Source organism: Tauraco erythrolophus, chromosome 10, assembly GCF_009769465.1.
Source record: "Tauraco erythrolophus isolate bTauEry1 chromosome 10, bTauEry1.pri, whole genome shotgun sequence".
NCBI classification, from domain to species: Eukaryota; Metazoa; Chordata; class Aves; order Musophagiformes; family Musophagidae; genus Tauraco; species Tauraco erythrolophus.
The window spans coordinates 21,961,284-21,978,751 of record NC_141474.1 but is presented as its reverse complement, the minus strand read 5'-3'; the positions used below and the strand labels follow the sequence as shown (position 1 = coordinate 21,978,751).

Here is a 17,468-nt window from a genome sequence, read left to right as displayed (position 1 = left end):
TTAATTTTTGTGATGGTGATGCCCATACAAGATGCTCAGCAGGAAGCTTGGACAATGGAAACAGAATCATCAGCACCAGTGTGCCTTCCACAGAGCAGACATCTAACACCAACTTCGTCTTCTAGAGTCAGTGCCTTTTTCATAAGGATTTCCATATTTTCCTTAGAAAATAATCTGGACAGAGCATGAGCAAATTACCTAGCTCCCTGAACTCTTTAAAAACATCCCTTTTGTAGTTCAGGCTTCAATTTGCTATTACCCCATCAAAACAAGCTGTCCAAGTACCCAAAAAAATTGCACAGCAGATGAAGCATCTTGCTGAAAGCGGGTTGCCTTTCCTCCCAGGTCTAGTAGTGCATGATTATGAAGAGACAATAATAAAGGTATGCAAATACCATGAAAACAAGTTATGACAAAATACTTCCATAACACAAAAAAAAAACCAAAACAAGCACAGGGTAATTTGCTGTTCAGCTGCAGCTCCTTTGTGCGGCTTCACTTAAGCAAAGGAGTGGGAGAAAAAAAAAGAGACAGACTGGCTGCTATCCTCATCCACAGGAGGACTGCATTGGTGCGTAAGGCCCGTGACAACTTCTACCACCTCCTCTTTTTTCTATTAATTCACAGGGATTGCTGAAAGATCTGGAGTGCTCAAAGAACAGCTACAGACCTCAGAGCCCAGCTTGCGGTGTTTGCCTCTGCAGCCAGCTAAACTTATATCAAAGCCACTGCAGATCTGCTCTGCCTCTGTACTGTGTACCTGAGATCCTGCATCAGGCATAGCTCAGCTGGAGGTAGAAACAAAGTTACAGATGCATAAATTTTGGGGATTTTGTGTATTTTGATAACACAGTTTTCCTGTGCTAACAGTGCAGTGATACATCACTGCCCATACATCTTCACCTGAAGGCAGATGAGGAACAAGAATGAGAGCAACAACAACAAAATCCCAGTGCTGCTGCCTTCATGGAAGAAAGAGATAAGGTCCAGAGAGGAAACAGGAAATTGTCAACTTAAACCTAAGAATTGTAAGAATTTCCAAGTAAAGGATGGTCTCTTCCCATGATTTTGTTTTACTCTAGTAACCTGTTGGCTGTCAGGGCTATCTAAGCCCAGAGGCACTGGGCCAAGGGAGGTTAGGGTGCTTTGCCTCTCTCAAAGTCTGCTGTGCTCACCAAGAGGGTGAGATGGGAAGGCATCACCCTGCAGGTGCATCTGGCAGGTTACTCCCAGCCTATCCCCAATCTACAGTAGGAATCTAGGGTGGAACTTGACCAGACTCATACCTGATACTTTATTCAGCTTTGAAATGGCTAATGCATTGAAATAAAACTGTTTTACTATCGTCTTGTGTGTGTTAGGCACTGCCGCTTCTTGCTTTTTACGAATCCTCACATGTATCACCAAATAGCTTAAAAAGCAACAAAGGGTTATAACTGACTTGACCATAAGACGTCTTGAGGCCTCACCATTGTACCTTCTCCTCCCGTTAGCTCCAGCTATTGCCAGATCACTGTCAAGCCAGTCATATACAATAATGCCCCATTACAGTTGGAATCGTTTGTTAAACTTTATAGCACTTAGAAATGCTCCCAAGGCACCAAAAATATCTCTATTCAAAATGGAACATATAACATCTGCCAAATTCGCAGGTTTGAAACCACTTCCAATAAGAATTAAAAAGGCCCTCTTCACAGTTGAAATAGGGCTATCAATACCTGACTTGTCTGCCCATGTGAAATAGCGGGTTCTTTTCTCTGACGTCGCAATTTAGTTTAAAATAGCTTTGATGATGACAGGGTACACGCGAGTGATAAAACCATAAAGATGACAGTCTAATCTTACAAAGATGACCGATCACTGATAAGAGATTAAGTCACACAACATTTGAAAAACCAGATTATCTGTCTGCTAGGGTAGTGTCTGTGTACACCTCCTGCTGAGCCATGCTGAGATGCCAGCGACATACAAAGACGTTACCTTTTAAAAAACAGAAATGCTTCACAGAATTTCTCAAACCGTTGGGTTAAAAGAAAGTAGGTAAGAAAAACAGGTCTTATATTGAGCTTTTTTTTGTCAAATGTTCATTTTTCAGGCTAGTAAAGTATTTAGATGTACAGCATATAAATAATTTAGAGACACTATAAAAAGGTCTAAATTAGCCTATTCTACCCTATAATTAGCACTCTCAGCTATGCTGGAAATAGGTGGGTGATTATTAAACAACTTTTATTATCAGTTTTATGTACTAAAATAAAAAATGGAAATTATACTTACAAGAATTATTAGACATGCTGGTCCTATAAAACTCCATATAAAGTTATTCTTTGTGCTGAGCCAACATCTGAAAAGTAAACAGCAGAAAATGCCTTGAAATGTGCAATTGTGACTATTGCGTCCTTACGTATGTTGATTTGGACACGGAAACAGTGACTTACACTTCTGTGGTGCCATAGTACTTGTATCCCAGCGCGGCGGAGATTCCAACGACCACGGCTGGACTGACATAGCCAAAGACATAGAAATTCTTATGCAAGAAACCCTTGTTGTAGATGACTCCCACAACTATAAGGTAGAGGTGAATGCCTTCAATGCACATCCACGCAAAGGCAGCTAGAAGGAAATAATGGAGTAATCCAGCAGTAATTGAACAGAAGAGCTAGAAATTCAATCAGAGAAAGCAAGAGTCATAATTTTATTAATAAGTCTCTGTTAACACAACAGCATGTGCACAGCAATCTAGTAACTCTAAAGTGGTAGTTCAGCAGCAGAGATGTAATGCTGATTGACAACAACTTGGCCTATACCCACAAGCACGCTTGTTCATTAGTGTTTTCTGTAGCAACTGGTAAAATAAAGGGACTGCACTCAACTTTTAAAGTTGGTGCATATCTTCCTCGAAAAGCTGCGTAAAGAAATTGACAAGGTTGATCCCATAGTTACAGCTGAATAGTTTATATGCTTTCTTGATCTAGACGAAGTTTGTTGTTTTTTTTTTTTTTAAAGAAATGTAATTGGGCATCATAAGGAATTATTTCTGAAACAAGTTTTTTACTATAAAGTATTTGTAAAATGATATTTCTCAATCAGTCAGTACTGGAGTGCTACCTCAGGGATCCTAGCTCATATTTTTTCAAAACATTTTAAATTCTATTCAGCTATTTATAGTAGGTGGTGCTTTTTTTTGACAGTTTATGCATAATTTAGTTTTCTAAAACTAATCTGAGATGTAAGAATCAGCAGCCCAACTTGTACGAAAAGCAACAGGGACAGGTCAAGACCTCACATGTAGAAGGGAAAGAAGTCCTCCAGCCAACAGCACAATGTCTTAAATGGCAACTTGGGGCTGCAGCTCTGGCTTGGCTTTTAGGGAAAATTGTCACCCAGAGAGGCACCAATGTGGTTTTGTATAGCATCCAAACAGATGTGAAAAGTGAGAATGCTAATCACATTGAAACCACGGTCTCAGTTAAGGTGACAAAGTTTAAATGAAACCCATGGAGCCAAGTCAATATACACCGTCTCAGATGACGAACCTACTTCTTTAAATGACGATTTTATATTTCCTGTTACTAGACCAGGAAGTCAGTGTCACTAGAATATTCATACCGATACTAGGAAATACTGGAGGTAGACAGAAGATTATATCTTATACTGTATATTTACTTTACAACACAAAATCAAGACACAAGTGAAAACTACCCACCTTATTATTGTTCATATTAATTCCAATCAGAAAAATAAGTTCCGCCAGGAAGAGGCTGCAGCAGAGGTTTTTGTGAATTGTTGTTCTAGTGCTTTGAATTTCACTGAAGAACCAGAATGTAAAAATGCACATGGAGAGGCAAATCAACGAAATAATTATTCCTAGCTGAGTGATTCTTGTAAGAATGTTATAATTTGTAACACCCTGGGGGAAAATTATAATATAATATTTAAAAGAATAGCTTTGTACCTTCTCAGGAAAGACCTCGTTCTATAATACAGTTCTTTTCTTCTTTTCTACAAAATATTAATCAAAACTGTTTGTAGAGTTTCACTGCAAATGTACACTTCGGATAATCTAAAAAGTATTGGGTTTTTTTGTGAGAGATATAATTCTAGGGGAAATTAGTAATGCACTGTTTACATTCCTGCTTTTGCATTTTCTGATATTTCTTAACAAAACTTTTTATTAACATCAGTATCTCCTAATATGATTTTAAAAATCAGATTGTTTTAGTGAATGACAAATACACTGGCAGTAGGACATATATTAATATGACATGAACATTTTCTAATATAAAAGGACTTATCACAGCAGTGACTTAGATAAGCAAAATTGAATAACTGTCTTACTGAATTTGCAACATGATCAAAACAAGACTCTGAAATAACAATCACTTCAAACAAATGCTATTCCAGATGTGTAACATGAACGTTCTACAAAAAAACACAGGCTGTTTTAATATTGGATGTGGATATTTTCTGTATAGGAACACAGTTACATTTGCTGCTTGATATTTGCACAAAGAATCTCTGAAATACATGACTGCGCATCAGCATAAGGAGAGTATTCTGCTGGCCATAAAATGTATCTAAGTATTTTTTTTTTCTAAATGAAAACCAGAGATTATTCTCTTCTCAGCCTTCCTTTTCAAAATAACTATATAAGTACCTGCAAAGGTTTTAAATCTGAACTGAAGACTTTGGATGCTATTTAGCAACCAGGAAACAGCCTCTATCAGCATGAAATTCACAGTGTGAGAGAACTGTCTCAATACCGTATATTCATGCTAATATTCTGCTTGCTGTCAGTTCTGATACCTTATAAAGCTGCCTCCTGAGGCAGGACCTGAGCTCCTGCTGATCCCCACATGGACCCTGGAAATCTATGGGGCCTCTTAATATAAGAAGGACATAAACTGAGTGGTCGTTCTCACGATTCTGTGCTGGTCATGAGTGTCCATGTTTAATAGTCATAAACTTCAAATTGATTAGGCTGCTGCAAACTCTCAGGAGAGAATTTAAAGCAGATTTTCATATGCCGAGGTTAGACAAATGGGTGGCAAAGTTTTGTGAGAGAGAAATTCTGGGCCATATGGTTACTGACCACCAATGAATGCCAGTTAAATCCCACAGCAGTCTTAAAGTGGGATTTAAAATTAAAAGCAATGCACCAAAAATAAGCACAACAGACTGTGTATTTGGAACAAGATACTTGCTGCATCACTGCTCTATAATACTGCAGAAAGAACATAAGAAAATTCAGACACATATGGGAGGAATTTTGTTTGCTCTATGCACAATAAATTGTCTGTTTGCTGAACAAAACCAAGAGACAACCTAAAAGGGGAGCAATATGTAAGTTGCACTGAAATGAAAGCATAAGGAATGAAGACAGGAGAAAATATCAGGTAAAACACTAAATTAAAATAGCACTTACAACAGAGTCACCTGAGGACATCAAAATGGCAAAATGAGTCAGATGATTACATTTGCATGAGATATGAGTGGAGTTGGAATGTGTCAGCTCACAGCCTTCTGTAGCCCAGTTGCCATTCATTGTGTCTGCTGAGTAGTTCCAAAACGCACATTTAATATCTTTATCCGCAGTCTGGAACAGAAACAAGATGTTTTACTCATGGCAAAAGGCAGGATATTTCCTGTCAAGAGACCTTTCTTACGTTAGCCAGCACAACTCATTAAAAATTGCTTGTTACCATCGGAAGGTTGGAAAACAAACAAAAAAAAATTTGCAAGGCCTATTCCAGGCAACTAAAGCACGGCCAGGGATATAAGCATTTATCCACACAGCTAGCATCGCACCGAACATACAGGCTAATCAGATTACTGAACCCTTCTGTCATTTGCAAAGGTGTTGGAGTTTTTACCTCCTGAAAACATTGTTTTATATATGCCTGCACCTGCTGAATATGGACTGAACCCCAAGATTACAGCCACATTGCTTGTCCTGCTCATAGTCCCTTCCAAATGAGCGTTCAAAAACTGAGACTTATTCTAGGCATTTTGCAGAGTAATCTGGGACAAAGCCAGGGTTATATCACACCTGCTATATCAGGTGCGACAGCAGCGATGAATAAGACCATTAGTATTATTTATTGAAGTTAGTGCTCGCTAACACTAGTCAAAGATAAGGTCCCTAATGTACTAGAGGCTGTATAAATACATACAAATTTATATAAAGGTGATCTTTAGCTCAAATATTAGAAGCAAGCAGCGAATTTAAAAGCTGCATAACCAAGGTTAATACCTTGTCCCACTGCCCACCTCCCTACAGAGTCACTTTCTTGTTATGTTTCTGATAATTCTTTGTGCCCTCTAAGGTGATTCTTCACATGCAAGAGAAGACAGTAAAATCTATCTATACTAGAAGTTAAACTCTCAGTTTTAAATAAATGTGTTCAGATTTCAGAAATAATAAAGCTGCAATACTATAGGTTCTGCTATTACCTCCTAGCTCCATGTTACCTTCTTACGTTAACTTTGAAGCATTTCTTCGCTTTTTTTAGTGTGCATGTTTAATCATCTGATAAATGTTCAGAAAAAAAACCCATCTATATACAGAATAGTCAAGATCCCGTAATATTCTCTGGTTCAGGCACCTACATTTTACTTATATTACAACCCAGCAAAGATGGCATTGTTGTCCTTTCCTTAGTTTCGTAGCAATTTTCAGCTCTATCATATTTAGTATATTGCACTTAGGATGTCACATTTGAGATGACTCTTATTAGAAAAATAAATTACAAACATCAGCAAACAACAGAATTATGTCTCAATATGTCATATTCTGCAGATATGGTTACATCACATAAAATGATTAGCTATTCTTCTGTTTTATTTGAAGTTGGTAATAAAAAATCCCCTTACCTTGGCATACTTTAAGGTAAATGTTATTTTCTCGAGCTCATAGAGTGTAGGTGGATTTGAGCTAATTGCAACAGCTATAACTGATGAGCTTACTGTCTGTCTCTGCTCTGAAGTATCTTTCGAGGAGCGGTTTTTAGGCGATGAAAGCAAAGAACCAATATTGCTATATCGCAGAAAGACAACTGCGACGGTGCCTATCAATCAAACAGACCGTGTTTAGTAGTTTGTGGGTTTTTTTATAGAAGAACAAAATTGAAGACATTAAGGAAACAATAAACAATCGACATTATTACTGCTATTGCATAAAATATGCAAACCAGATGGAATCTTTGTGGAATACTTATAAAAATGTTTTAGAGACAAGGAAATATAGCTTTATTTAAAACAACGTAACTGCCATTAGGAATAAAAATGTGTTTGCACTGGAAATTCTAATTAGATATATGCATATATTTTTCTTTCTAGAGTAATATATGCTTGCTGCTGTACACATGTGATGTCTGGTCTCATAAACTAAAATGGCTCAGAGCTGAGGTAAGTACTGGGCCTCTCTGAAGTACCTGGCTTGCTTTGACTTCCATTACAGTGAAGCCAGGACAGAAGACACATAGAGAAAAAGAAAGCAAAAGGTATTTTAGGATGCAGAGCTGATCTGATATGCAGTCATGATTTTTCTCCCTCCTACCAAGAGAAACTATATTTTTAGGTACTGATAGGTGGTGAAATTCAGATTAGCTAGAAGATTAAGGCTTAAAAAATATTTTCTGTGTTTATTAGATTAGGTGGTTTAATTTCAGAGCTGTTTAAACACATTTTTTTATTTTTAGTGATGACAGTAATTGTAAGCCATTTCTGTAGCACTCTGAGGTCCAAGCCAAGATCTGGACCCTGCTGGTTTTGGTACTGAAGAATACATGGTCTTGCCCCAGTGAGCTACTCTCTAAACAGAAAAGATGCACTGATTTTTGGAGGAGAAGTGACAGAGAGAGTTGAAGGGGCCAATCCAAGGTCACATAGCAGATCTATGGCTGAGAAAAGGATAAAACTCAGGTCGCTGGTACCAAGACCAGTGTTAAAGCTCAGTGGATATTCACTGTGCCACTAAAAATGTTAGAAATCTCAGCCTTGAGATGGCAAACGGGTAAAATGATAAAAAAGGTGATAAAAATACCTTGACTTCTCTGTAGTTAGTAAGGCTGAAGCTCAGTCTTGGTAAATTGCACATTTGGTTATTCACTAGTGGGTACAAGTTTATTCAAGGTGTTTATTAATCCATCTAATCTCTAACCTTTGTTTCTTACCGTTAGGGTGAGATTCCTCTCTCTTCTTTGGAGAGATCTTTATGTAATCTCCCCCTGTGTACACATGAGGGTGAATGTGTTTCATGTGGTGATAATCAAAAGCAAACACCTTGAGTGCTGCAAAAGAAGAAAAATATTGTACAAATCACAGCTCCATTATGGTCTACTATAATTTAATAAATGTGCTATCAGATCGTATAATTACTGTGAATTTTAAGAATATATAATTGTGCCAAATAATTCAAGAAAAATGCTATTAATATGGAGTGTTTGCTTAAACTTCTATGTTTTGTTATTTTCATGCATAGATTTTGCTCTCATACTTTTTACTATTTCAATGAAAAATATAGTCTTTTATTTACCTTGCATTAAATTAGGCACTGGAAAGAATAATGTAGGTTACTTTAGGAAGAGCTATTGCTTTATTAAAAATGCATTTCTGAAAGGGACCACAAATCACAATTATAAAAAGCAAAACATAAAATTCTCTACTGAATAGTAACATTTGATAAAAGCCAATTTTTGAAAAGTATATATTTTATAGTTATCTATCCGTGCTACCAAATGCACATTGCACCATGAAATAATGATGTCTTGTCAAAAAGCAAACAAACAAACATCACCCCTCAGGACAAAAACTACATTAGAGGACATTGAGCTCTTTACTTGGTTCATTATAGTGCTGAGTTTCAATCACCCAGGATGGGAGAAAAAAAGTCAATCAGACCTTTTTTAAAAAACCAAAACAAAACAACAACAAATAAATCTAAAACTTGACTGATGGAGGAATATCGCTAAGCTAGACCATCTGCATTGCTTATAGCACAGCACACAAAAATAATATGAGCTATTCAATAGACCAGCTGTCAGAAAACGTTTGTCAGGATGTAAGAAATAGTTTTCTGTGGCTGGAGTTTTGAAAAGCTTGTAGCTCAAGAGCTTGCACCATAAAAAGTAGTGGAGAGAGAGGGGTAACGTTGTGGGTCTCGTCTCAAAATACATGTGTGGGGCATGTATAAGCCCTGTGGAAAATATATTCATGCTAAGAATCAATATCAGAAAATTTTAGTGTTTGGGGCCGATTTGGAAAACAGCTCATTTCCCATTTTGGAACAAAAGCAAGCTAAAAAATGATCGACATGGAAATTCCTTCCCATTCATGTTTTTTGTTGCCTTGGTCTGACTGACATCTACCCTGCCACCAGAGACTGCAGCCACATCCTCTCTCTTCTCAACCTTCACGGCCCTCAGCTCTGCGGCCACGAGAGCCTCTGCTTTCAGCCAGGGTGGCAGGGGAACAGGAGCATTATGACCATCTCCTGTCACCTCTCTGGATCTGCTGCAGACCCAGAGGTCTTCTGCACTAACATAAATCTGCTTCTGCAGAGTTTATGTCATGGAACATGTCCCTCTCTAATTTTTCATCGTTCTTGCTAATTTAGTTTCAGAAAGGTGAGGAGGAACAAGTGGTTTGACCAAAGGAGGAATCTTTCTCATCAAGTGATCTCATAAAAGAGCAAACCAGTAAGAGGCACTGAAGGACTGTACTGAATTTAAAATAAGAAATCAGGTCACATACAGTTTGGGCACATTCAGAAAAATAAAAATGAAAAAGTGGCCATTGCCAAAGGAATCAGCAACGCTTTATTAGAGTAGGATTTTCAAAAGCAGCTGATATTAGCCTTACTCTGCTCCTACTGAAGGAATGGTAAAACTATTATTACCACAGGAAAATCAGTAGGAGCTGGTGTAAACACACCAGCATGCAGGGAGAAGGTAGGAGAGCAATATGGTGCAATTGAGACTAATCAATTCTCCTCCTCTGAATTTCCTCCGAAAATGAGAAATTTCTCTGAAAATAAATGCAAGATTTGACACACTGGGTACAATCCTTATTCCAAGTTCATTTGTAATACCTTCACTGAACCAAAAAGAGTAAAAAGTCTGTATATAGCAAATCCAAATTTCGTTCCCCTGGTGTTTTTTATGCATATAAAATGCATAGCATTATTCGTGCTATTAAGATGAATCCAGATTCATTGTGACAGTGTGACTATAACAAGAGATTGGAAAAGAATCTGAAAGGACAACTTCCCACAGCCTTTCAAGTTTTTTTCTGGGCTCAAACGTTCAATCTTTGAAAATTATGATACCTACACTGAAAGTCAGGTGTTAGTTATGAAACTCATACAAATTAACACCTGTGTGTTTCACATAACACCATTTCTAATCTTCATAATTGCGCTGAAAAACTCCTGTGTAATCCACATCTAAAGTATACCTTAGATTAATTTTCTTTATCCTACCTATGTCACTTGCATTAACATCTAGCTGTGTTGTCTTTTTGAAGTTCTGCGACATGAGAAGTGTCACTTGTTCTGCAGTATGCAGCAGCTTAGTCAGGCTCCGTCTTTGGTCATCTATAGGAAGAGCTTCCCAGACTGTAATCTTGTCATTTTGTAAAAAATTGTTCACAGTGTTAACCAAAACCTGTAAATAAAAGAATATTTTTAAGCAGAAGAGTCATACGCTATTTGCAAAATAAGAAGAAGCCCCACAACTTTAAGGCTTGATCCACTCACGTTAATAGTTGTATTATGACGTGCTTCGTTGTCAGAAACAGCATAATGCATTGTATTCAGCATTGAGTAAGATAGTGCTTCAACATTTGAAATCACATCTATAGGTAAAAGTGGTCCCAAAGTATTTTTATTAATTTCTTGCAGCATCTCCAGAGGTGTTTTTAAATGACTAATCTGAAAAATACAAGAACTCGCATCTTAATGAAACAGGTAAAGTCTCATTTCTGTAAGTGAAAGTAAACCCAATGAAAATGATTGATTTCTGTGAACTAACATACTGGCTTTTAAAGTCGTTGTGCATGAAAAGAGACACTGTTTAAATCAACAGGTTGACCTGTAAAGTAATGGTGTTACACATGTCTGGTATAACCCTAACAAGCAACTATGATTAAAAAAAAGTCACATGCTATCATTACACTTTTTTTTTTTTACTGCTGCAACTCACTTCTCTTTATCCTAATGCTCCAAAAAGAATTAGAAGAATTAGTAATTTCTCTGCAAAAATAATTAAGTATCTGTGACATGGTTACTCTGCTGACTTTTCTGTTAAATTTTAGCTGAAGAGGTGGGAGCAGATGGGCAGTATTTGTATATTTTGTGGTTGCTTTCTTTTCAAATGCAGATTATAAAGCAGGTAGTTCTGTGAAACTGTACTGCCTATTTCACCTTCTCTGCTTCAGTTTATGAACTGCTAAATGCACTTAGAGAAAGCAGCTATTTTAAAAAGTAATAGGCTAGAAAGGGTGAGATGAAGATTAAGATTGCAAGTTTCAGACCCATGGCTGAATAAGGAAAGAATTCTTACTTCACGATACTGAAATCTATAGAGATTTTATACATAAAAAAAAACCCCAACACCTGATTTTGTAAGATCTGTAGTCTCTGCTGCTGAACAGCTTGTACGGGGCTTGCTTCGTTTCTGACTGCAGCAGAATAGAACCAGAACGCAGGCTGAAAACTAGGCTAAAATATGACATGCTGTTATTTACATAAAATTGGGGTATTTTGGCTTCTTGCTTTGATTTAAGTTTAGTTTGACTACATATTTAAAAAAAAAATCTCACTCTAAGGTTCTGCTGTGGCATTTACCATGTCTTTGCAGGTAAATGTGATAAGCATGTATTATATTTAATATAATGTATTTCATTGCAGGTTAACATAGAGAGCATATTAATACAGTGTATATCTTACACTAAGTAAATAAAAGTCTTTACGTTAATATCTTTCTGAATCTCATAACATTGGCAAGCTGCATAGTATAAAACACAAACATATACAATTAGTTTTAACTTATTTATGCTTATTTTTCTTTTATCCCTTCAAATTAAGCAATACCATAGCTGTAGACTAATGAATTCATTAATATATTTTTTAAATTTACTTCAGGAATCTCTGCTTCTGGTGAAAAAAAGTCTGGAGTCTAGAGTTTTTGAGTCTACAAATTCTGCATCACTTTACATATTATGCTTTGAGGAGTAAATATACTAGCATACCAGGATGTTATTGCTCCATTTTCTATTTTGTCACTTGTTGACGTTACTTTCGTAAGCTATCTTGCTGCCTTTCACTCTGAATGAGCAAATAATTGCACATCAGTAAATGCAGCAATGTGTAACTTTAGAAATCACAGAAACAGTTCAGTGATTACCACACTTCTGAATTTTTCATGCATCATGACTCACTTTGCTGGAAACAGAACACAGTTATTATCATGATTTGAACATACAACCCAGTTCAAATAATTTGAAATTATTAAAAAGACTTCTGTAAACATGCTTAAATTCAATTGTATGCTTCAAACATTTGTTAAAAGCTCCTTAAGAACTATTATAATCAAAATAACATAGAATCATAGAATGGTTAGGGTTGGAAGGGACCTCAGAGATGATGCATCTAGTTCCAACCCCCCTGCCATGGGCAGGGAAACTCTCCACTGCACCAGGTTGCCCAAAGCCGCGTCCAACCTGGCCTTGAACACTTCCAGGGATGGGGCATCTACAACCTCTCTGGGCAATCTGTTCCAGTGCCTCACCACCTTCTGAGTGAAAAATTTCTTCCTTATATCTAATCTAAATCTGCCGTCTTTCAATTTAAAGTCGTTGCCCCTTGTCCTATCACTACATGTCCTTCTAAAAAGTCCCTCTCCAGCTTTCCTGTAGGCCCCCTTTAAGTACTGGAAAGCTACTATAAGATCACCCCGGAGCCTTCTCTTCTCCACGCTGAACAGCCCCAACTCCCTCAGCCTGTCTTCATAGCAGAGGTGCTCCAGCCCTCTGATCATCTTCGTGGCCCTCCTCTGGACCCGCTCCAGTAGCTCCATGTCCTTCTTGTGTTGGGGACTCCAGAGCTGAAGGCAGTATTCCAGGTGGGGTCTCACGAGAGCAGAGCAGAGGGGCAGAATCACCTCCCTCGACCTGCTGGCCACGCTTCATTTGATGCAGCCCAGGATACGGTTGGCTTTCTGGGCTGCCAGCGCACATTGCCGGCTCATGTTGAGCTTCTCATCCACCAGCACTCCTAAGTCCTTTTCCTCAGGGCTGCTCTCAATCCATTCTCCGCCCAGCCTGTGCTTGTGCTTGGGATTGCCCCGACCCACGTGCAGGACCTTGCACTTGGCCTTGTTGAACTTCATGAGGTTCTCACAGGCCCACCTCTCCAGCCTGTCAAGGTCCCTCTGGATGGCATCCCTTCCCTCCAGTGTGTCCACCACACCACGCAACTTGGTGTCATCTGCAAACTTGCTGAGGGTGCACTCGATCCCACTGTCCATGTCACCAACAAAGATGTTAAATAGTACTGGCCCCAGTACTGACCCCTGAGGAACACCACTCGTCACTGACCTCCACTTGGACATTAAACCATTGACCACAACTCTTTGAGTACGACCATCCAGCCAATTCCTTATCCACTGAGTGGTCCATCCATCAAAACCATGTCTTTCCAGTTTAGAGACAAGGATGTCGTGTGGGACGGTATCAAATGCTTTCGAACAGTTTCAAACAGAAACAATTAAAGGATTTGGAAATTAATCTATAAACCAATGCTACTTACTCCAGCTAAAGTTCTGTTAATATGTTCAGTTATACAGTCTTTGTATAACTCACACTTGGCCTTCAGATTTTCTGTAGAAATTAGAAAGAAACTAATTACTTATTGCAGTTTAATCAATACTCAATATATACCCATTGTAAGAGCCCTTGTCTAAGCAATTCCCCAAACCATCAGCATCCTGAATTAATGCATATAAGACACAGCACTCCATTCTCAAATGTCAATCTCTAAGACTTTATCTTGGCCAAAGTTGCAGTATTGGATTGGACTCTGAGCTTTTTTTTTTTACTCAGATAAAGAGTTTGGCCCCTTTCCTTGGGTCTTCCACAGGTGAAGTTAAGAGACAGTTCAAATTTACAGAGAGGAGTACAAATCTGACAACTATAAGGAGGTACCCATTATTTCAAATGGATTTCATCACACTGTTTAGCAAAAATACATTTATGAAATGATTCTATTCTCAGGAAATGTAGATGCCACTGCCTTGCCTCTTTTTGATGTCTCGCTGATTAATCTAACTGAAGATAAAGAGGCACTGGTGAGTTTCTCAGAAGATGTAGCTCTGTAATAACACATAAACCTTTATAATATCATGTACCTTGGCAGGAAGTGCCATCATTTGGCTTAAACTGCAATTTTCCTGTGGATGGTTGATAACCTTCCTTACAGGAGCAGTTAAACCCTCCATCCACGTTTTCACATTTTGCATGATCTCCACAGGCAACAGTTCCTTCATTGCTGCACTCATCTACATCTGCAAATATTGTGAGAAATTGAATTTTTTATTAAGTATTTACAGACTAACACCTTGCTGCTTTGTTGATAATAGCCCTGCACACTGCAAGCAGTTTCATAATAAAATTTCATGGAATAAAAAAAAGTCAAAAACTAGAAAGGCAAACTTAAGGGTGAAACACCTGCCAATTATAATATTTAGGTATTAGAAGGATAAATCATAATTGATCATATTTTTATACTACCACTTTTATTTCTATGTAATACTGCAATGTTCATGTTTTAAAACCATGAATGTAAATACTAGTTTTATCATAACAAAATGCTCGGCATGATGCAAATAATCTGAAATCCGTTTTCCAGAGATTAGACTAAATGGATTTTCTCAGCCTTATGATTCAGTTAGAAAGAGAAAGAAAACTGCAGCCTTTTCTTTTAAGTCACGGCTTTAAAAAGATGCTACAAAAGATCTCTCTATCCATCTCATTAATCTAAGATTTAAGCTCTGTGCCCTTTAAAGTGCTTGGCATGCCTTTTTTTTTAATCCACATTTAAATTACGTTTGCCTAAAACGGCTTTTGTGCTTCTAAATAATTTGCCATTAGGTAGACAGGTTCAGTAACTGGGTGGGGCACAGTCCAAGAGTAAAACCGATGAATTCCAGTAAGGGAATCCATGAATTGATCAATTCAGGAGAGCTGAGCACTCAGTCCCTGGCTGGAGTAAGGATTATTTTGCATTATTTGATTGGCTGAGGATAAAGACGAAATAATTCAACAGAGAAAGTAAACTGGGAACAATATCAAATAATTCTGAAAAATAAAGTAATGAACTCAGTGCTGTGCTGAAAAGGAAAAAAAAAAGTGAACAGTTTTAGGACAGGTATATCTGACCAAAAGAGTTGAAAAATGAGGAAGTGTTACATGAGCAGATTTAAAGGAACAGCCTGGGAACTGAACTGAAGGAAAGTAAAGGTAGAGAGGGGAACGGATGAACCAGGGAGGAAGACAACTAAGTTAAGAACTGGCATGACGCTGAATTTGGGAAAGAAATTGGTGAAAAATGAGAATTGATTAACTGATTAGTGGAGGAGAATAGCTACCTGAATTGATAGGAGACCTTTGTACAGCCAGATGGGTGTTAAGAACAGACAAACAGAAAGCACATATAGCGGGCTGGAAATGCACTATTAGCACATAGGAACAATTTTTGCACTCTTATTTTGATACAAGGTTGTTGGTGGTTCTTAAAAAAGAGTAGAACAAAAATGAGCAATAATGTATGCAAAATAAGGTTGGTAGAGAAACAGAAATTGTGGAAGAACAGAAAAATGTACTGCATGTCTATGGATATATCTGGGGAACGCAGCAAGATATCTGAAGGATACCTGGGGACCATCTGCCTATTTGGACAGCTTTTCTGGTAACTTCATGCAACATTCTTCACTAATGGCAAGAAAGCCTCCATAAATAATCAGATGAATGCTTTTTTTTTTTTTTTAACTACGAAGCAACTGTAAAATGCATGTAAACTTTTAATATAGTATCCCAATAGTTTATATACCACACATTTTTTGTTGTTTTGTGTTTAATTCCCCAGCTCCCTTTCCTCTGCTCATACTCCTAGAGGTCTTCCTGGGGTTCAGGAAGACAGCCAAGGTCCCACTTCACTGTCATATCCCTATTTTCCTCAGTGAACAGCGGCTCTGATTTGCACCTGAAATACCGTGTTTTAAGCCCAAAGTTCAGGAGTTCCCATTGAAAAGCCATCCAGTCTCCTGCATGGCGTAAGGAGCCATGGCACAAGGAAGGAGGGCTGGAGGCGCATGTGTCCAACCCCTACTCTTCAGGGAGAGTCGCCAATGAATCTCTGTGTTTGAATGGGTTGATGTAAGCACTGAAGTTTAAAGTATGAGGTTGAATTATAATTATCTGCATTAGGACATTATTTTTTTTCCATATTTAATGCCCCAAACTGCAAATGTTTCTCTTTGATGAACTGAGATTTTTATTATCCCGTTTCTGTGACCTCAGTATTTATAGTCATGGAGCCAGGTTATACATCAATGAATCTGGTAAAAGCAAAGAAAAGAGGGGAAAAAAGCATGATACAGTGCTACACACAGGCTACTTCATAATTAAATGCTGTAATTTAAAGACATAAGGCTAAAGTTCTTACTCTTGGCATTTAAATAACCTCTCACATCAGTAAATTTTAAAGCTCTTTTTGAAACAAGTGGGTGCCTGTCAGTGACCTGTTGTGTGACTCTGTGTAAGACAGACAAACTTTGCATGAATTGAAGTGACAAGGGTGAAAACCATGACAATATCTGTTTGTATAACAAGAACACACATCAGCCTCATAACCAAAGATTTTGTTGGCCTTGTCAGCTACACAGAGAAGGGCATGTACATCTTAACAAGATATTCAGCATGTAACACAGTGCTAAACCACTAGTAAACAACGACAAGCTTTGCTAAAACTTACAATGACTTATACATACATAAATAAATATTTGAATACTTCCCAGACTATTATTGCTAAGCATCAGGTTTTCATGTGATTGATTTACTGATGAAAATATTTCAAAATTATTACGATCTTTTGCTTTTCATGAACATTTAGTTCGGTAAATCACTAGTTTGTCATTATTGGGCAGACATACAAATTATTCTTCTTCTTGTAATTATGTCAGATATTACGTGTAACGGAGATTTTAATGAAAAGTCAAGATTATCCAAAACAACAGCAGAAACTTAAGCACTAAGGTACATCTCTGGCAACAGGATGGCTATTTAAAGTCTGATAGAGACACCCTGTTGAGTATATGCAAATAGACTTTCTACAGTTGAGTTATCTATATGGAATGAGTCCATATTGCGCCTATCTAATTTACTGTTTCCTGGATAAATAAAATCTCCTGGAT

General features: G+C 37.7%; 1 protein-coding gene across 1 annotated transcript in view; it reads right to left on the bottom strand.

The window, feature by feature from the left end:
* The window catches only part of ADGRL4 (adhesion G protein-coupled receptor L4), a 75,407-nt gene that overhangs the window by 15,389 nt on the left and 42,550 nt on the right, over positions 1-17,468 (bottom strand). The window contains exons 5-14 of the mRNA XM_086617559.1: positions 14,406-14,561; positions 13,808-13,878; positions 10,757-10,930; positions 10,481-10,664; positions 8,175-8,291; positions 6,874-7,067; positions 5,426-5,596; positions 3,707-3,910; positions 2,439-2,659; positions 2,278-2,344 (exon numbers count right to left, since the gene is read on the bottom strand). Of these exons, the coding sequence (XP_086473685.1) occupies positions 2,278-2,344; positions 2,439-2,659; positions 3,707-3,910; positions 5,426-5,596; positions 6,874-7,067; positions 8,175-8,291; positions 10,481-10,664; positions 10,757-10,930; positions 13,808-13,878; positions 14,406-14,561 (1,559 nt within the window). The remainder of the gene's footprint in view (positions 1-2,277; positions 2,345-2,438; positions 2,660-3,706; positions 3,911-5,425; positions 5,597-6,873; positions 7,068-8,174; positions 8,292-10,480; positions 10,665-10,756; positions 10,931-13,807; positions 13,879-14,405; positions 14,562-17,468) is intronic.